The following is a 17,751-nucleotide window of genomic DNA, read 5'->3' on the forward strand; positions in this document are numbered from 1 at the left end:
GCATACAGGCTGTAGTGGAAATCTCCTCCCACCTGAACTCTCAGCACTGGAGAAACTGTGCAGTTTATCACTGACCGTGGTATACAGATCATCCAAAAAGGAATATAGTGGCAATATTTTAACGTAAAAATAAGACTTGTGAGCTGTGGGCACTGTGGGGGGCTTATGAACTATTTTAGCTTGCCGCTGTGATACAATCCCGGTATCAAAATGTTCAGCCGGCAAATCTCTGTTATGTAGATGTGATTTTTTACAGACGACTTTTACAGACGATAGGAAGGGGTGAGCCCACTAAGGATGTGGCCGGTGGCATCTGCTTCCGGGGAACACAAATAAAGCAGATTGTAAGTTTGACTAGATATGGATTCTCCTTGTTCAGAGTTTCCCAGTAACCTTGAGGATTGCTGTACAACTAAGCACAAGTTCAAAAATGGACTGAAATGGATCAGTTGAGTTGGAGTGCTTAGCACTAATCTCAGAGTATATCCCTTTTGTAGTAAGTCTTGCAAACAAAGCTACATACACAGCTGTTTCACCAATGTCCAGAGGGGGTGACAGATCATACAGGTCTTCCCCTTACAGTTGTGACAGTGCTGGAGGAGGAATCGCAAAGTAGAACACCCGGCATCTAAAATAAACAGAGAACATTTTATCCCATTACTAATGGTTAAAAGAATACAGTAAAGACATTTTTGTCTTTGTGAAGATTCACTTCAATCATGTAAAAAGCAAATTTGCGATTATTTATTTCATCTGCACACGATTGGGTATTTTTTCAACTCCTTTAGTACATCAACCTCATGGTGTTGTGCTCTCAACATACTAATAAATACGACGGCGACACTGAAAATGAAAGCTGCAGTTTTAAAACAGCATGAAAACAAATTAAACTGGAACGTTATGTTAACAAATAAAAATGGGCTAACAAGCATTAAAGTTACACACCTGTGTATGTAACCCTTACTGTCTGGTAATAAAAACATTAAAAAAAAAATACTTACCTGCCTGTCCGCTCCCTGTACAGTGAGTTGCGCTCGTGCAGCTCACCGTAAAAATTCAGCAATGCCGACGCTGACAGCACTCCCATGCATGCAGCCAGTGATCAATGAAATCAACACAGAAACTGCTCGTCTGAAGATGTCTGGTGTCAGTGGCTGGTGGGGAGCTCCAGTACATTGCATCGCTGGAGCCAAGATGAGCATAGTTCTGCTTTAACATGTTAAAGTTTATTATTAGAGATTTCCCAGTGCAATCCTAGTACCCACCTGACTGCAGTTCACCAGATCAGAATGACCTCCTCTGGGCTTACAGCAGACAAACATTCCTGTTCCTCAAATACCAATAGCCATCATCACAGGCATACATGTATCCCTGCAAATCATTTAGTTTACATGCAGGGATTAGAATAATCCTGATGTACTAAGGGCCTATCAGGAAGTTTGGGTGTACGCATGTGCCCAGAGATCTGCATGTTTGCATAATACTGCCCATGGTCTACTGCAAAGAGTCACAGCTGTGCGTACATCTGCTGGTGAACACGCTAAGCCGCGTGCTCATAAGTGTGTGCATTAGCATGAATGAGCATGCATGTCAAGCACTAGCCTTGGCCTATTTAAAGCACACCGCAGGGGAAGAAGGCTTCTGAGGGGTGGTCAACCCTTGTGTTTCTTACCTTTTAAGACTGCTGCATGTAGATTCCCTGTTGCTGACCTTGTTTCCTGAGTACACCTTCTACCTGCTGTCTTAGTACCAGTGTTGCTCATCTGTTAATGACCTTGGTCTAGACTTGGGTTCTGCTCCTACTTCTGAATTAGTACTGCTGCAGCCTGACTGCTGCTGACCCTGCTTGTCCCGACTATGACATTTCTCCTCGCATCTGCAAGCTCCTGTGCCTAACCTGTTTGCCAGCTCCCTGCCTAGACCAAGTCCAAGTATTTCCAGCAGCATAGCAGATCCCTGACTGTCTTCTGCTGCATTTGCCACTACTCGCCTTGCTACACCCTGTCTTCAGCTGTAGGCTGTACTGGGCAGGAGGTGTAAGGGAAGTCTCTTTGTCAACTCGGCCTCAACCAAGTATGTGACATGGCCACTAAAGATGTTAGTGCTGCAGGTCCCATTGACTGCAGTACTGTGGTTGGGTCTCTGCCCCCTCTCATCATTCACAAAATGGAACCTAAGGCCATGTGCTTGTGAATGGTAAGGAGGAGAGGGGTGGAGACAGGACCACAGTGCTGGGGTCTATGAGAGCTGCAGCACTTACGAGCAGCCAGGAAGTACAGTGGGAGCTCTATGAATCCCAACATATAAACTAACTGATTTGCAGGACATACAGTAGAAGTAAGCCTGCATGATGGCAATGATTTCTCGGGAACAGGGATGTTTGACTTCTCTAAATCCTTTATGGTAATTGTGCCCAGAGTTTGGCTTTAAAGGTGCTTTAATGGTCTGAGCACTGACAGGCTGACCCCCCCCACCCCTTCAACCTCTGCAGCAATGCTGGCAGCACTCATACGTCTACTTCCAAAAGACAACGTCTGAATATTGTGAGAAGCCCACAGTGTGAAGTGAAATCAGAGTAAGCCATTTCAGTCCAGGAGAGGAGTCTGTACAACCATGCAAGACTGAAGGGAATGCCGGAGTACGTATTCAATCCTTCTTCATCCACAACTAAATAAAAAGTTTATCTTTAGAAACACTTTACCGAGAGTGACAGACTGAAGCATATACTGTATGTTATTTTTAATTTTGCCTAAAGTTCCAAAACTTACATAGGCATCCTGTGAGGTCTGTACATGACTGTAAGTGGCCCAGAATTTTCACCATGGTGTGGCACTGAGGCAGAGTACAAAGGCTGTTGGGTTCATTGTGGAATGCCATACATGTCCAGGTGTGGAACAAGACAAACAAGAACTGCCGAGTGTTTCCCACATCCAAACCATGAATTTCGGAGCTTGGGGGGCACCTGCCAATCTTCTGTAACAGTGCCTGGAATTAACAAGGCATATGTATGAGTCAAACAGGAAAATCATAGTAGACTTAAAGCGGAGTTCCAAATACAATCAATCATTTTATTTTTATATTTAACCTTTCACAAGCATTTCAAATGGCATTGTAACACTCACGTCTTCTTTAAAATTTGTCCCCCGATGTTCGGTTTTATCTGTAAAAAGAACTTTGATGAAGGTGTTCTGGCCGTTTTCATTTTGATTGTGGGCATGTGAAGCCCACAAGCATCCTGTTTCGGGATACGGTGCCCGTTCTCGTCACTCTGACGAGAAATGCCCCCTGACGAATAATGCCCTGTACTGCGCATGTGCAGCAATTGCGTAGTATGGAGCCGGCGAAAGCCACCAAACAGTGGAATCCAATGTTTGGCGGCTCCGTACTGTGCAAGTGCTACGCATGCGTAGTACCGGGCAGGCATTTCTCGACAGGACACCGTCATCTAATCAGGTTGCCATCAGAACGGGCGGCGGCGTCGGAAGTGCCCACCCCGTTGTGATGGCAACGAAGCCCTCGGCTTTTCCCACTGACTCCTGAGAAATGATGACACACATCTCCCAGGAGCAGTAGCGAGCGGAGGCGCCGAGGGAAGTGACGCAAGGAGCCGCGGTCAGGAAGGAGGAGGATTTTAAGGGACCACATAGCAACAGGCATTAAGAGGTGAGTAAAAAAAACACATCTCCTAAAAGAAAAAGAAAAATGTCCAAATGTTTTTTTTTCATATTATTACATGCACAGTAATGCCTTTTTTTATTTTTTTGGGTGGAACTCTACTTTAAAGTGGAAGAGCGGGCTAATCTTAAACCTGCCCCCACTCCCTTTCTAACTATTATACTAACTACCCTGTAGAGCAGGGGTCTCCACAAACTTTCTATAAAAAGGGCTGATATACTGTCTAGAGCAGGTATCACTGAATTGTGGAGCCCGGGCTGGATCCGGACCGAGGCACTGTCCCACCTGGACCTGCAGTCTCGTAATTTAGGAGCCGCTTCTCTTCCCCAGCCTCGGCCACTGTGAAAGGAGGCAGTGCTGGAGGGGGAAGGCCGGCTGGCTGGATATCCAGAGGGCAAAGTCCACTAATGGGGGGTAAAAGGGGGGGGTGTTAGTGCTGTGGGGGATTGTGAAAGTAGACAGTGCGGTGGGGGGGGGCTGTGAAGAGGCGGGATTGTGATTTGAGAGGGGGTCATACTGTAGGGGAGTGACCAGGGAAGAGCATATTACTGGGGGACAGGGGATTTGTGATGTAAGGGTGATGTAACGAGCAGAATTTGTGATGTGAGGGGGCAGTGATGTGTTTGTGTGAGGGGTTGATGTGAAGGGGGCTGGTGATGTGGGGAGATGATGTGCAGAAGGGCAGGGCAGAGGGGGGTGTGATGTGGAGGGGGGTGGGGCAGGTGATGTGAAGGGCGGCAGAGCACACTACTGTGTGTGTGTGTGTGTGTGTGGGGGGGAGGGGGGGTGGATATGTGATGTGAGGTGGGAGTTGGTGATGTGAAGGAGACTTCTGGCATAAAATTTGGCTGTAAAATTGAATTCAATACACCTAGTCTAGTGTCTGTGAGTGTAGATAATATCTCTGGCTTGGTGGTCAGTGGGAGTAAAAAAAATTATGTAGCGCTTGGTCAGTAGGAGGAATGGTGCTCCATCATTGATATCAGTGGGAGGATCAATGCCCCATAATTGGTGTCAGTGGGAGATTCAGCCCATCAAAAATGTTATTGGAGGCACTGGTGCCCCATTGTTAGCATCAGCGGGAAGGACACCATGACAACTAGTGCCCCATTGTTATTGTCAGTGGAGGGGGGACTAGTGCCCCATTTTTTGTGTCAGTGGGGGGGAATAGCGCCCCATTGTTGGTGTCGGGGGGGGGACTAGTGCCCCATCATTGGTGTTGGGGAAGGGGGAACTGGTGTCCCATCATAGGTGTCAGTGCGGGGACTAGTGCCCCAATGCTAGTGTCAGTGGAAGGAGTAGTGCCCCATCATTGGTGTCAGTAGAAGGAAAAGTGCCCCATTTATGGTGTCAGTGGAAGGAAACGAGGCCATCATTGGTGTCAGCGGATGGAATTAAGCCCATCATTTGTGTTAGTGGAAGGAATTGTGCCTCAAGTGCCACATACAGACAAGTAAAGGGCCACATTTGGCCCATGAGCCAGTTTGCAGACCACTGCTGTAGAGGAAGCAAGGATGTCTATACTTACCTATTCTCAGAGCGTTCCAGTCCGGTCATAAGATCTCCCGCCAAGCGGCTGGCTTCACTGGAGAGGAGAGATTGTCAACAACGACTGCAACGTGTGGATGTTTATGTCCCCCATAGACTTACTATGGGGCATCCGTTGTCGGCCGTCCCTCCTCTCCGCTTGAGCCGGCGCTGGGAGCTGATCATGTGACTGGACAGGAGCGCTCTGAGAATATATAAGTATAGACATCATTACTCTACGGCCAGGCTAGATAGTGTGGGACTTAGCATGGGGGTGGGAGCAGGTTTAAGATTCGATTTAGGTTTAACCTGGACTTCCATTCTTAAGACTCCCCAAATTAAAACATCTACCCCCTCCCCCCCGGTCCACAACCTACACAACGCTCCATATACAATTTTAAAGTATCTATGTTACAGCTTATTCATTGGTATCCACTTAACTGCACCTTGCAACGGGCTACACAACAAAGCAAATACACCACAAATTTCATACAAAGTACATTTTTGTAATGAGGGTTACTGATCCATGAACAAAGCCTCCTTACCCGAGTCCACTCCATGCGTCTGGGGCTAAGGCTGAGAGCCACGAGGCAAGTCTTCTTGCAGGTTATTCCATGTGACACGATTATTCGAGAATCACGGCAGCTGGCAACTGACCATGACATTATAAAACAGAACGAGTAAGTAAAAATATATTTCAATAAAGAACTCATGATAATGGTAACCATACACACATCCAAATGACTGTTCAGTATAATGACTGTTTTAATGGAGTGTATATTCCAGCAATCGACCACTTGATATGTGAATGATTTTTTTCTATAAAAATAAGCATTGGGGGTGATTTGCTAAAACTGGTGCACACAGAATCTGGAGCAGCTGTGCATAGTAACCAATCAGGTTCCAGGTTTTTTTTGCAAAGCTTAATTGAACAAGCTGAATTTAGAAGCTGATTGGGCACTATGCACAGATGTACTGGATTCTGTGCACCAGTGCTAATTTTGACATGAAATTTCGAATTCCTTTTAGTTATAGCCTTTTAACTAAAATGCCATTTTAGTTTTAGTCGTATTTTAGTCATTTGAATTGTTTTAGTTTTAGTCGTATTTTAGTCCACTAAAATCTCCAGTACATTTTAGTCGATTAAAATCAAATGAGTTTAGTTAAATTTTAATGCATTATTTCAGCATTTCCTTAGAATTGACAAATTCATTATATACTCCTGGTGTAAAAATCGAATAAGATATTATTATTTATGGTATTAAGGTTTGAACATGGACTTCAGACACAGATTTAGCCATTGTGATATATAACGTCTTTTTAAATAAAACCAATGTACTGTATGTGTCAATTACCAAAGACTGGCACCCTATATAAAATAGGGAGCGATGCTGTAGCTGCTCTTTTAAGAGTGAATTGATCACCTAATTTTAAGCTTGATGTGCTCATACAAATAATTAAATCAATAAATAAACCTAATATCCCAAAAATATAGATAGAACTAGGATGTAAAAATGACTCCACAGAAGACATGTAAAAAGTCTCATAGGGGTTTATTTACTAAAGGCAACTCCACTATGCACTACAAGTGCACTTGGAAGTGCAGTCGGTGTAGATCTGAGGGGGATGTGCAAGGAAAATAAAAAACAGCATTTTTGCTTGCACATTATTGGATGATAAAATCAGCGGAGCTTCCCCTAATTTCAGAGCTTCCTCTCAGATCCACAGCGACTGCACTTGCAAGTGCATCTGCAGTGCAGAGTGGATTTGCCTTTAGTACATCAACCCCATAGTGTAGTAAGTTTACTGATTGGTATGAAAGCAATAGGTAAATATTGCGTCAGGAAGTGGGAAGCACCTCCTGATGACGCCAAGCATGGCGAAACGTGCATACGAAGAATCCATCACTTCCGGGTCCTGCGAGATACCCATCTGGCTTTACCATCTAGAGAGATGCTTGCACTGCACACTATAGATGGAGGAAACAGCCATATCTGCACATGTTGTATACACCTAGTGCCAGGAAACAGGCACATATACATGTGACTGCAATATTTGCCTATTGCTTTCTATACTAATCAATAAACTTACTACGCTATGAGACTTTTTACATGTCTCTTGTGGAGTCATTTTTACTTGGCCTTCCAAATGCGTTTTTTGACCATCCTGTAAAAAGGGGTCAAACACCTCTGGTGAGTTGCCACCTTTCCCCTGAGCACCTGTGGTAAAAGAACTAGTAGTTACCCATATATAGGAGCAACTCGTTTGGTGTAGGGATCTATCACCTATAGAATTTATTTTTGCGTATTATGTCAATGATTTTTATCCATGACTGCCTGCTACGTATTCATATTTTTTGGGATATTAGTTTTATTTATTGATTTCATTAATTGTATAAGCACATCAAGCACCACTACCTTTATAATTGCACGATAAATAAAACCACGTTTTATAAACAAACAAATATATTGCTTTTTGAGAAAACTGTAAACTATTGGCTGTAATGCCATTGCACATATTACCTTAACCACTTCCCGACCAGCGCACGACGATGTACGTCGACAGAATGGCACGGGCAGGCATATTGGCGTACATGTACGTCCAATCTTCAATGCCGCCCTGCCATCTGCGCTGGTCGGGACCCCCGTGAGTCCGGTCACGGGACCCGCGGACTCGATCGCCGCGGGCATACCCACGATCGTCTCACGGAACGGCTGAATGGAGGAAATGCCGTGTAAACAGCATTTCTCCATTCTGCCTAGCAACTAGTGACGCTGATCTCTGCTCCATGTGATTGGAGCAGAGATCAGTGTTCACTAAATGAAAGCCCAACCCCCCCACAGTTAGTAACACACCCCTAGGAACACTTAACCCCTACACTGCCACCCACTGGTTAACCCCTTCACTGCCAGTGTCATTTACACAGGAATCACTGCATTTATATAGCAGTGATTACTGTATAAATGACAATGGTCCCAAAAATGTGTCAAAAATGTCTGATGGGTCCCCCACAATGTTGCAGTCACAATAAAAATCGCTGATCGCCGCCATTACTAGTAAAAAAAAAATTATAAAAAAGTATTAATAAAATGCTATAAAACTATCCCTATTTTGTAAACACTATAACTTTTGCGCAAACCAATCAATAATCGCTTATTGCGTTTTTTTTTACCACAAATATGTAGAAGAATACGTATCGGTCTAAACTGAGGGAAAAAAAAGTTTTTTTATATATTTTTGGGGGATATTTATTATAACAAAAAGTAAAAAATAATGCGTTTTTTTCAAAATTGTCGCTCTATTTTTGTTTATAGCGCAAAAAATAAAAACCGCAGGGGTGATCAAATACCACCAAAAGAAAGCTCTATTTGTGGGGAAAAAAGGACGTCAATTTTGTTTGGGAGCCATGTCGCACGACCGCGCAATTGTCAGTTAAAGCGACGCAGTGGCGAATCGCAAAAAGTGGTCTGGTCTTTGACTAGCAAAATGGTCCGGTCTGAAAGTGGTTAATATATTACCAACATTAAATATTACGTAAAAAAATAAGAAAAGCCCTTTTCTTAATTTTTTTTTCCCTTTTAGAAGCTTAGTAGATGCACCCTACATATTTTTATGTGGTAGTGCAGTGTTAATTTTGACGTCAAATTTCAATTTCTTTTAGTTATAGTCTTATGACTAAAATGCCATTTTAGGTTTAGTTGTATTTCAGTCATCGCAATTGTTTTATTTTTAGGCGACTGAATTTGTACTAATTTAGTTGACAAAAATATTTTAGTCAACTAAATTAACACTGCTGTACACACCAGTTTTAGTAAATCTCCCCAATTACATCTTGGCAGAAAAAAATAAAATATATATTTTCTTTGTTGTGTCCATCATCTTCATGTTGGACTGCTAGTCCCACCAGATTTGGAGTGAGATTTTGAGATGTCATTACCGTGCTGTTCACTGTGCTTGTTACTGGAGACAAAGCTGTACCTGAGGACCTGCAGTGCTAGAACCATCCTGCTTCTTTCATTTTGTGGATAGTTGCTTTCTTCGCCTTTCTTTCTTTATCATTATGCTTATTGGTCATAAGATTACCAGTGATAAGGGGGCAGCCAAGACATGTGAAAACTAAGCCCTGTACCAAAAAGCTGCCTCCAAACAGATTGTGAGGCACTGCTTGGCAGGATTGTGGACGGTGTATACTGCATGTGTCACCTAGGATTCTCACCTACATATTATTAGGGGCTCCTAGGTTTGTATCTCATATGGATAAAACAAAACTTTTTTTTTTTTTTTTCAGAATCTTGGTAAGTGCTGTTCTGTATCCTGGAGCCAGAAGACTTTGTAGAACTTAGGCTGGGAAAAGTCTCCATTCCTACATACATACCTCCCAACTGTCCCTGATTTGGAGCAATGTCCCTCTGTCCCTCATCCCTCCTCAATTGTCCCTCATTTTGGTCTGATCTATATAGTTGTATATAAAATGCACTTTTTATCTATCTTAAAGTGTTTTCCAGCACTAAACCTTTCATCTAAATTGCTGCATTTGTAAATTCCAAAAGCCAATATGAAGGAATAGTTGTGGTAAAAAAAGCACTTGTGGGTTTAACCACTCTTGTTTTTTTTTGTACAAATCTCCTTTAAGGAGGCGTGTCAAGGGGTGTGTCCTATGCCTGCATACTTTTGCTGATAGGTGTCCCTCATTCCCATCTCAAAATGTTGGGAGGTGTGCATCCATGTTGTCCAAGCTGTGCAAAAGACCTTTATAAAAGTGGGCTGGCTGGTGTGCAGGGCTCTCTCTTGCTCTAAGCCCCTGTACACATGGTCGGACATTCCGACCACAAAATCCGTCTGATTTTTTCAGACGGATTTTGTCCAAAACTGGTGTTGCATACACACAGTTAGACAAAGTTGTCGGAAAATCCGATCGTTCATAATGTGATGACATTTGTTCATTATGACGGGACTACGTTCAGGCTAGTAGCCAATAGCTTTGGTCTCGTAATTTGATCTGAGCATGCGTAGCACTTTGTCCGATCGGAATTCTCTACAAACGATCAGACAAAGTCCGATCGGATAATGTTGTCAGAAAATTTGATATCCAGCTCTCAAACTTTGTTGGTTGGACATTCCGATGGAAAAAGTCAGATGGAGCCCACACACAGTCGGATTATCCGACAACACGGTCCAATCGGACATTTCCCATCGGAATGTCCGACCGTGTGTACGGGGGCTAACAGCTTGATGCTGGGTGAAAAGGCTTACTGCTGACAGAAAAGGTGCAAGTGCTTTCTTTTTGTTTAGGGAAGCCATTAGGTGGTACTGTTATTTAGGAACTGACATGAGTTTAGTTAGTGGCTTTGAGCTTTGTTTGTTTTATACTATGTACTCTTGCTGGCTGCCTTGCTGAATAAAAGTGCAGGACAAACCTTTTTGGACTGCTCCATGCATTGTTTATTGTTATTATTATTATTATATATCAGTTGAGCCTGCCCCCTTACAAGAGATATAGTGCAGAAAAAGGGATAGTAAATCTGTAATGGTGGAGGGATCTGCTGCAGGGAGACCACAGGCAATACGGGTGACAAACCTCTCCTGTACTCCAAAGGCATTGAATCTATGCTCAGTCACCAGTTTATCATCCTCCAAGACTGCAAACACATCGCAGGGATCATATGTTCAAGCACACAGTAATATATCTAGTTCTCTATGAATATCATTATTATGTCAGTGCAGTTTCTGGTATCTTACTTTTGCAGGACATCCCAGCTCTGCAATACTTGATATGACTCAACATTGCCTGCACACTGCGGCACAAAGGCAGAGTGATGTACCGTATTACATTAGCTGTCTCTTCACATTCTTCACACTGGTGATGGTGGAACAAGATGACCAGCTCCTCGTAGAGGCACCTGCACGTGGGGTTCGATAGCAAGGGCTCCATGATTTCCAGCAAATGCAGCTGCAACACAGATATAATGAACATTAGGGCCTTGTAACTGAAAGCTGCCTACAATGAATCACCTTTTCACTTTCATTCTTCCACAGCAGACTGGATAATGGAAGTTAAAAGGGTATTGTTTAAAGTGGAATTTTACCCATAACAACTTGTTAAAAATAATGTTCTTTAGAATGGAACATACATTCCACAATAATAATTATGCTACCAAAAATTAACCACTTCCGGACCACCCACTGCAAATTTACTGCGGCAGGGAGGCCCAGCTGCGTTTAACTATGTACTTGTATGTTGTATCTTCTTCAGGGCCTCGGGCGTGCGCGCCGCCGGCAACCCGCTCCCACTATCATTGGACACAGTGGGAACCAATCAGCTGCTGGCTTTTAATAATCGGACACTTACCTGTTCTGGAGTCCAGCGATGTTGGCACCGCAGCTGATGTTTCCAGCCGATGTTTCCATCAGCTGTCAGGTGCATGCTGCCTCCATTGTGAGTAAGGGAACCCGACAGTGAAGCCTTACGACTTCATGTCAGGAACCCTACTGCGCATGTGCGTGGCTCCGCTTCTCTCTCCTACTGGCCCGGCGGCCGGGGAAGGAGGAGAAAGCCCGGGCGGTGATGTCAATACCCGCGACTGAGACTCCCGGAAGTGGGAACAGGGTACCTGTGAAAGACAGGTATCCTGCTCCCCCTCCCCCCCAAAGGGTGCCAAATGTGGCACCTGAGGGAGGAAGGAGTACAACGAGCGGAAGTTACACTTTTATGCCTATAATAAGGCTTACCTGTAGGTACTGTGAATATCTCCTAAACTTGTGCAGTTTAGGAGATATTCTTAGTGCAAGCAGCCAATGACATCATGGGCGCATGCTCTCTGAAGGTCCGGCTTACAGTGCTGGACCTTCAGAACCTGTGCCGGAAACGGTGGCTTTTGCCCATGTACCCAGAGGCGGCAAACCCAGAAGGAAGACCGGGGGAAAATGTCAGCCATCTCAGCAATGACATTGCGGCCCAGGAGGGCTTAGTTCTAAGGTAAGTTTCGTATAATGTGCTAGTATATTATGTATAGTAGCACATTATGACATTGCCTTGCAGGAATTTATTTTATTTTTTTAACCACCAGCAGTTTACTACTGTTTTAATACAGTTAGAAAAATTCAGCACTTGAGTGCTAACATCCCAATTGTAAACTCATAATGTACTAAAGAGACTAAAGACTAAAGGCATAAAAATTTTACTAGTACCTGGGCCTGGAGGATTAGAGCAAGGCCTGCTCATCAATAGCTAAATGTTCCTTCAATACAACCAGCCTAGAAGATTCTTACAACGCCCTCTTTAGGTGATACTGGGTTCCTGCATTCATAACTCACGCAAACCCTGCCTACGATGATTGAGGCTTTAGAGCAATGGTTCTCAACCTGGGGGTCGAATGACGATTTGCCATGGGTGACTAAATCCTGGGCTGTTCCTGAAGCACATGCAGCTCTCCCAGCCTTTTTGCGGCCACCCAGCAGGGCTGTCCCTGGAGCCTGTGCCCCCCCCCCCCCCTCAGCTGGGCTGTTTCTGGAACCCACGACTGCCCACTGAGCCTCTTCGCAGCCGCCCATTCAGTTCACGGGATGGCTGGGGGGCGGAGACTACAGGTCAGCTGACCAGGGAAAAAAGTGATGTGAGAGGGGCTGGAGGAGACCCCATCTCCTGATTTCAACATAGGTGTCACTGCTGAAACAGTGAGTAAGACTACCTGTGATTATAGTTGCCATTAAAAGTCTCCACTACAGTTCTTTGAGTAGAAAATGGCCTTGATCAATAGTTAAGTGATTAGAACTCCCGCCAGCACTGCCCCTCATCCCACCCCCCCCCACCAGCACCGCCACTCATTGCACCCCTCATTGCCACTCATCCCACCGTCCCCCCCCGTCCCCAACAAGGAGTAAGAGAAGGAATAAAAAGAGAGAATACATGGAAGGGAGAGTAACAAAGAAAAAGGGAGAGAAAGAATAAGAGAAAGAACAAAAAAAAAAACGGCTAGAGAGAGGGATGGGGGAACAAAAAACAAGAATTTAGGATAGAGAGGGATAAAAGGGAAAGATAGGAGAACAAAGAGAAAGAGTGGTACATCCTAAAATGGGGAGTGGAAGGGACTTAAGGAGCGCTAAGTGTCCGTGGGTTAGGGGTGCAAATTACTTGTCTTGGGTGCTGACAACCAACGCTACGAAAATAATTTTATTGTTAGAGGTCCCCACAACTTGGGAAATTTTATCAAAGGGTCAGGGCACTAGAAAGGTTGAGAACCACTGCTTTAGGCGTTGTGGACAGCGGGGTGATGATCTCCATACATAGTGGTTTTGTCCAAAACCATTGGCGTTTTGGTCTAGAACCTTTGGGCTACTTCAGACCCTTTTCCATTTGATAGACCGTACAGATGCTAAATTGGTTCTACTTCACCTCAGACTATCTTCTCATCATCAGAAACTGGCCATGTACCTTTTCTTAGCAGCTAAGCAGACGACTGCTAAGGCCTGGAAGAAGCCATCAGTATCCTTCCAAGAAGTTAGAAACCGGTCATTCTGGAACCATTTTTCTCCACTGACATACTTTTCTACTTCCTTAAAAATGATATTTAGATAACAAATGTTTCTCTGTAATCATTGAATGTGTGTTTGTAAACACCCAATGTACCTCTATAAATAAATGTTTTTTTTGTATTGTAACAAACAAACAAAAAAAAACCCCCAACACACTTTTACGCAAATACACTATATTACCAAAAGTATTGGGACACCTGCCTTTACAAGAACTTTGATGCCATCCCAGTCTTAGTCCGTAGGGTTCAATATTGAGTTGGCCCACCCTTTGCATCTATAACAACGTCAACTCTTCTGGGAAGGCCGTCCACAAGGTTTAGGAGTGTGTCTCTGGGAATGTTTTATCATTCTTCCAGAAGCGCATTTGTGAGGTCAGGCACTGATGTTGGACGAGAAGGCCTGACTCGCAGTCTCCGCTCTAATTCATCCTGTCGGGTTGAAGTCAGGACTGTGTGCAGTCAAGTTCCTCCGACCCAAACTCGCTCATCCATGTCTTTATGGTCCTTTCTTTGTGCACTGGTCAAAATCATTTGGTGGAGGGGGGATTATGGTGTGGGGTTGTTTTTCAGGGGTTGGGCTTTGCCCCTTAATTCCAGTGAAGGGAACCCTTAAGGTTCCCGCATACCAAGACATTTTGGACAATTTCAGACATCCTAATACTTTTGGTAATATAGTGTACCCAACAATAGAGCTTACAAAAAGGCACATACTGTGTGTGTCTTTGGTATGAAGACAAATAGCCCCCCCATCGAGCTGGACCCTACTCACAGAAATCACCCAATCTCTGCTACTCATTTCTTTATGGAAGGGAATTTTTCGGATGACTAAATAACAAATAAGTGTGCGTGAAGAGATACATGTAGATCCACACCCCTTTGACATCAACTGCTTTCACTTTCATTTCTGTCACATGAGAATTACTTTCATTTCCAGGAATCTGTTAATGGTCGATGATGGGACATAGATCTGCATTATATGTTAAAGTCAAATCAGCTGCCTCTAGATAACAAATGTTACAAAAAAATCCAGTCAGAGTGTAAATCAGTTAGTGTACCTACATGGCTGATAAATGGGTTCCTGTGTATACATAGGGGTGTGGGGGGACACAGGTCTCTTCATATCCTGTACTGGGACTGACACCTCCACACCTGGGGCTCCGATCTCTGATTACTGAACTCCCAATACAACACAACAGTCCTGTGCTCACACAGAGTCACAGAGTACAAGAGGAACCCATAGTTAAAGGGGCACACCAGCAGGAGACTAGGAGTTTTAAAGAAGTGGTTTAGAACTGCTGGGACTTATAGTCCCATATGGACTGCATGTTGCTTTCTGCATACTTGGACTTGTAGTTCTACATTGGCTGCATGCTGCTATGGGACTGCTGGGACTGGTAGTTCCATACTGGTTGTTTGCTGCTAGTTGCACACTGAGAGTACTGGAACGTCCCATAGAAGCTGTGTGCTGCTATCTGGTCAATGGGACTGCTAGTTGGACATAAGTGCAGCTTGTCTCTCTGGTAAGAAAACACACACATCTATACAAACACACATCAATACACACACACATCAATACAAACACACATCAATAAACACACACATCAATACACACACATCAATACAAACACACATCAATACACACATCAATACACAAACATCAATACCAATACACACACACATCAACACACACACACACATCAATACACACACACAATGATTATAATAAATAAATTGTACTTACAGGGCTTCTGTGTCAGAGAGGACCCGGCTGCCTCCAGTGTCTGCTGCAATGTGAATAACTGGGATGGGGACTTCCTTGTGAGTCACTAAAACACAGAGGTAACTCCCGTTCAATTTAAAGACACAGTGCCATAGAAATGTGATAAACTTTTACACCATTCCACCTGTACTATAACCAGGAACCCCCCCACCCCACACTGTGCTATAACCAGAACCCACCCCCCCCCCCCCCACTGTACTATAACCAGGACCACCTCCCACACTATACTATAACAAGGACCCCCCTCCCACACTGTTCTATAACCAGAACCCCCCCCCCCCACACTGTACTATAATCAGAACCCCAGCCCCCCACACTGTACCATAACCAGAAGCCCAGCCCCCACACTACTATAATCAGAACCCCAGCCCCCACACTGTACTATAATTAGAATCCCAGCCCCCCACACTGTACTATAACCAGGACCCCAGCCCCCCACACTGTACTATAACCAGGACCCCAGCCCCCCACACTGTACTATAACCAGGACCCCAGCCCCCCACACTGTACAATAACCAGAACCCCAGCCGCCTCCACACTGTACTATAATCAGAACCCCCCCCCCCACACTGTATTATAATCAGAACCCCAGCCCCCACACTGTACTATAACCAGGACCCCCCCTCCACACACACACTGTACAATAACCAGAACCCCAGCCCCCCACACTGTACAATAACCAGAACCCCAGCCGCCTCCACACTGTACTATAATCAGAACCCCCCCCCCCCACACTGTATTATAATCAGAACCCCAGCCCCCACACTGTACTATAACCAGGACCCCCCCTCCACACACACACTGTACAATAACCAGAACCCCAGCCCCTCACACTGTACGATAACCAGAACCCCAGCCCCCCACACTGTACTATAACCAGAACCCCAGCCCCCCACACATTGTACTCTAACCAGGACCCCAGCCCCCCAAACTGTACAATAACCAGAACCCCAGCCCCCCACACTGTACTATAACCAGAACCCACCCCCCACTATACTATAACAAGGACGCCCCTCCCCCACACTGTGCTATAACCAGAACCAACCCCCCCGCAACACTGTACTATAACCAGAACCCCACACTGTATTATAACCAGGACCCCAGCCCCCCACACTGTATTATACCTAGGACCCCAGCCCCCCACACTGTATTATACCTAGGACCCCAGCCCCCACACTGTATTATACCTAGGACCCCAGCCCCCCACACTGTACTATAACCAGGAGCCAAGCTCCCCACACTGTACTATAACCAGAACCAACCCCCCACACTGTACTATAACCAGGACCCCAGCCCCCCACACTGTACTATAACCAGGACCCCAGCCCCCCACACTGTACTATAACCAGGAGCCCCGCCCCCCACACTGTACTATAACCAGGAGCCAAGCCCCCCACACTGTATTATACCTAGGACCCTAGCCCCCCACACTGTACTATAACCAGGACCCCAGCTCCCCACACTATACCACCTGTATATAACCAGAACCCCCCATCCCCCTTCTCGCCCCTATAAACTCACCTTCACCTCTCCACCTTCCTACCTACAACAGTGACAGTCCAGACTGAGAAGAGAAAAGGGCGGGGCAACTCAGCTGAGCTAAGTCTGGGAGGCGGGCTCTGCTACCTTGAAGACAAGCCCTAACCAATAGACAATGTGAGTGGTCTATATGTGTCGCGCACTGCTGACCCACAAGTGTGAGGAGAAGCTGCTCATGTGACTCTCCTTCACTGCGTGTAGCCCCGCCCATCTAGCCCCGCGGAGGAGAAAGTGAGGAAGGAATTGGCGGGCTGGGCGGTGATAACCATAGAGCGCCATGTCACCGCCCCTCAGAATTGTCACCGCCTACAGACAGAGCTGTCCCCGCCCCTCAGAGGTATGTGTCCAGTGTGTGAGCCCCTTATACATGTATTGTTTATTACTAAGAGCTCTAAGGGCATTTCCAGTGACATCCTCGGGTACTTTCCTGTCACCTGAGGTGTCCCATCATTTCCCATATTCAGTATATGACCCAGTACTGACCTCTCCTGTCCCCTGTGTGATCTCATCGTCATGTCTCATTCCCAGCTATGGCCTCTGTTCTCTATCACGGCCTGCACTCATCTGAGGAGATTCTCCTCTCACAGGACATCCATTCAACTTGATCAGGTACATTTGTCTGTCCCCCATTTATATTTATGTCTATGAGGTAAATTTGTATGTCAGAGCCCTTACCACCATTTATATTTCTATTTATGA

At 45.1% G+C, this 17,751-nt stretch overlaps 1 protein-coding gene across 3 annotated transcripts in view; it reads right to left on the minus strand.

Moving 5' to 3' along the window:
* LOC143925046 (uncharacterized) overlaps positions 1 to 17,152 on the minus strand; it is a 28,047-nt gene extending 10,895 nt beyond the window's left edge. The window contains exons 1-7 of one of the 3 annotated variants that reach the window (XM_077449627.1): positions 17,035 to 17,152; positions 15,475 to 15,559; positions 13,634 to 13,755; positions 10,942 to 11,152; positions 5,748 to 5,854; positions 2,769 to 2,985; positions 524 to 628 (exon numbers count right to left, since the gene is read on the minus strand). In XM_077449627.1, coding sequence (XP_077305753.1) covers positions 524 to 628; positions 2,769 to 2,985; positions 5,748 to 5,854; positions 10,942 to 11,134 — 622 coding nt within the window. In that variant the 5' untranslated portion in view covers positions 11,135 to 11,152; positions 13,634 to 13,755; positions 15,475 to 15,559; positions 17,035 to 17,152. Of the gene's footprint in view, positions 1 to 523; positions 629 to 2,768; positions 2,986 to 5,747; positions 5,855 to 10,941; positions 11,153 to 13,633; positions 13,756 to 14,502; positions 14,597 to 15,474; positions 15,560 to 17,034 lie in introns of those variants that run through there. The other 2 variants (XM_077449626.1, XM_077449625.1) reach the window with 2 other exon arrangements.
* Between the last annotated feature and the right edge of the window lie 599 nt (positions 17,153 to 17,751).

The sequence above is a fragment of the Lithobates pipiens genome, unplaced genomic scaffold, assembly GCF_037356315.1.
Source record: "Lithobates pipiens isolate NorthernLeopardFrog02 unplaced genomic scaffold, aLitPip1_a1.2 Scaffold_22, whole genome shotgun sequence".
NCBI classification, from domain to species: Eukaryota; Metazoa; Chordata; class Amphibia; order Anura; family Ranidae; genus Lithobates; species Lithobates pipiens.